General features: G+C 51.1%; 2 protein-coding genes across 2 annotated transcripts; one reads left to right on the top strand and one right to left on the bottom strand.

Annotated features, from left to right (window-relative positions):
• Positions 1-68: 68 nt before the first annotated feature.
• Positions 69-608, bottom strand: LOC131214544 (ninjurin-B-like). The gene is made up of 2 exons (XM_058208903.1): positions 330-608; positions 69-269 (listed from the first exon to the last, which is right to left on the bottom strand). Exons 1-2 carry the CDS (start codon positions 606-608, stop codon positions 69-71), a joined length of 480 nt encoding a protein of 159 aa, XP_058064886.1.
• Positions 609-1,897: 1,289 nt separating this feature from the next.
• On the top strand, positions 1,898-2,872 carry LOC131214543 (cilia- and flagella-associated protein 91-like; the record flags this gene model as incomplete). The annotated part of the gene is made up of 1 exon (XM_058208902.1): positions 1,898-2,872. A coding segment is annotated over exon 1 (975 nt), but the record flags the coding sequence as incomplete, so codon positions are not given.
• Between the last annotated feature and the right edge of the window lie 8 nt (positions 2,873-2,880).

The raw sequence follows: 2,880 nt of genomic DNA, 5'->3' as shown, positions 1-2,880 counted from the left end.
CAATAAATAGTCTCCGCATTTTCTTTGAGCTAGAATTTTCTAACAGCCACCATTGTTTACCGTGATCGTTAAATGGCCGCATGCGTTAGATTAACGTTGGTGAGCATGCCGATAACGTTACCGGAAGTCGCTACGATAGCGTTGGGAGGTTGTTCTGTAACAACCAACGATGCTACAAGGATATTGATCATCGTGATTATCGCAACACCGACTGATGTAATGATTTTAACCCTCTGCCGTCTTGGATCGTCCCTTTGGGGTTTCGTGAGCTGTGAATAACAATACGGGGATTGAAAATGGCTAATTCACAATTGTCATTAAAAACGTACTGAAACTACAATCATGGAAATCGCCACCATCATTTGCAGGACGAGCGAGATTATTATGAATGTGATGCAGGCGACGTAAGTCTTGGAACCCTGGTTGTAAGTTATGAGCAACCGCAGCTGGTTGGCGTTTGCCGTCAGGAGCGAGATGTCCATCGCACTCTCGGCAATTCCTTTGTGGATGTCGTAGGTTTGGGTTTGATTTACGCGAGTCCTTCGAGCGCGGCCATCCACTTCGGAACGGCTGCTGCCACTTTCTAGAATATTGGAGCTTAGTTCCATCGCGTCGGTGGCTTTAGAGTTGACCAGAGAACTGGACCGTTGGTCTCTCGTTCCGATGACGCCACTCAGTAAAGAGTCACCGGCACCTTCGCCTGCCGGCGGCATGTCAATCGCCGAGTTTGATCGATTATTTTCTGCCATCATTGAGTGCGACTGATCGACAGCTCTCGATAGCGTTTGAACTGTACTTTTTAAACCGATTACCCTGATTCAACGATCGCACACGATTAGCACAATTGACGATCGTTCGATGAGAACAGATCCCTCTCAACTGTATTGTGCTCACAAACCTATCTCATCTCTGTATCACTTCACATTAGCACACGTTTAATTTCCCACCACGAATTACGCACACCCGATAGCTGTGGCCACTAGGTACCGACTGGCGGTAGCGAAAGTAGAACTGTCGCACTGGAGCACCCAGTTTGAGGCTCTTTTTGCACTCGGAGTTCGTGGTGCTCTGTTATCAGCAGCAACCGCAGGAACTGAAAAGTGTGGCCCGAGTTGTGGTTGTGGTAGAAACATCGGTCTCCCGTATTCGTGGTTTTTACCGCTACCGCTAGAGTGGCCCAACTGTGACCAGCTTCCGATAAACGCCCTGATGGATCTCTGAGAAATGGGTGGAGCGGTGGAAACCAACCGAGTAATTGTGCATTACACTCGACGATGTTTCACTCGCTTGCCATTTACTATCTACGCGGAAAGTAATGAAACATTCCTTTGCGGCTCGTCGGCTTGCGATGTGTGCGTTTATTTATGCTCGCGACGTGGGGAATTTTTTTTCGTCTGCTTGGGTGCCCAATGAAGGGGAATGTTATTTCCTCTCGTCAGGGAAGAACAACTTTGCCACGCACCGGTGCATTGATAGAACAAAGTGACGTCATCGTTATGGTTGGCATATTTTCAAGCAAACGTAACTTATATCACATAGACAGGTACTGACTACAAAATCATAATCGCATCAGCTGATTTTGAACCCGTTGCATCAGAATCGAAGCAACCTGTTGCGAAACACGTGTTGCCGGTTTGTGCCGTTTGAGGCAAGTCCGAAACCGTTACCATGGTGCCGAGGCGAACGTGACCGTTTGTTTGCTTTTATCGATCAAATTAAGCAACCAAAGCGAAGGCTACTTCAGGAATGAAAAATCAGTTGTTGTTCTTGTCCGTCACTTGGAGTGTATCGGAATTTTCATCGTCGTGTTCTCGGCAGTGTGAAGGCATTTTTATCTATCCGCCAAATTGTTTCGCCTGAATTCTTTTGGTAATTGGAGTGCTCCGACGTGAGGATCATGACGTACCGCAGTCATATGGTGGGACCTTCGCGGGCCTTCGATCACATCTACGACCCACTGTATGTGGCCTCCGACCGGAAGGACGTCTGCCGTGCGAACCATGCTGCCCTCGCGCGCTCTGCCCCGATCGGAATCTTCCCGGTGTACCAGTCGATGTTTAGTGAGTTGCCACGGTTAACGCGTAACCACTACGTCATGCACCGCAACCCGTTACCGTACTTCCCGGAAGTGCATGTGTCCCCTCTGCGTCTTCACCATCCGGGAGTTGGTGGCTCCGACACGTCGAAAGTGCTCGGTGCCGAGAGACCCAAGTTCTTCTGTCACCCGAATGTCGGTGAAACGGGTTGTAACGTCCGGTATGTTGCCGATAGTGCGGAAGATGAGTACTGCGGGTGCGATGGTTACGATCAGGAGGGCCAGGATCAGCCCCGTTTTAAGGAGGTAGCCTCGCAGACGATGTACCGCGAATCGTCGGCCCAAACGCAACCCTGGATGCCGACGGCCGTGCTGAAGGAGAACGTAATGCCGGCGGCCGAGATCGTGTACGTAGCGGAGATGCTGCAGCACACGCGCTATCCGGGTGTGAACGAGGTCGAGATCGTGGAGCGGGCCCGACGCAAACGGACCTGGGAGTATGCGCTCGGCAGTTGCGATTCGGTCGATGAATGGCGCCAGCAGAAGCTGATGTTGCAGATCTTCGAGTGGGAAGAGTGGGTCGCTCGTGAGCGGCAGATTGACCGGTACCAGCTGCTGCGTCTTCAACTTGTGGCAAAGATTATGGAAAAACGTGAACGCGATACACACCAGGCGACGGAGGGGAAGATGGAGAACACCAAGCGACGCATCAACCAGGCGCGCAATCATGCAATGCAAAAGCTGGAGGCAACGTTCGAGCGCAACCTCCGAAAACTGGACCGGAAACGGCACGAGAAAAATCAACGCTACGGGTCAAGAATGCGCGGGCAGGGCGACGTGCCGCA

The sequence above is a fragment of the Anopheles bellator genome, unplaced genomic scaffold (assembly GCF_943735745.2).
Source record: "Anopheles bellator unplaced genomic scaffold, idAnoBellAS_SP24_06.2 scaffold01315_ctg1, whole genome shotgun sequence".
In the NCBI taxonomy this organism is placed as follows: Eukaryota; Metazoa; Arthropoda; class Insecta; order Diptera; family Culicidae; genus Anopheles; species Anopheles bellator.
This window is presented reverse-complemented; position numbering and strand designations above follow the sequence as displayed.

What these genes read in the sequence shown, in the direction of transcription:
- LOC131214544 (XM_058208903.1), bottom strand. Translation starts at nt 608, where the DNA reads ATGGAACTAAGCTCCAATATTCTAGAAAGTGGCAGCAGCCGTTCCGAA. An exon ending in TTTCCATGATTGTAGTTTCA is followed by an intron (nt 270 to 329) that starts GTACGTTTTTAA and finishes TGTTATTCACAG; the next exon opens with CTCACGAAACCCCAAAGGGA.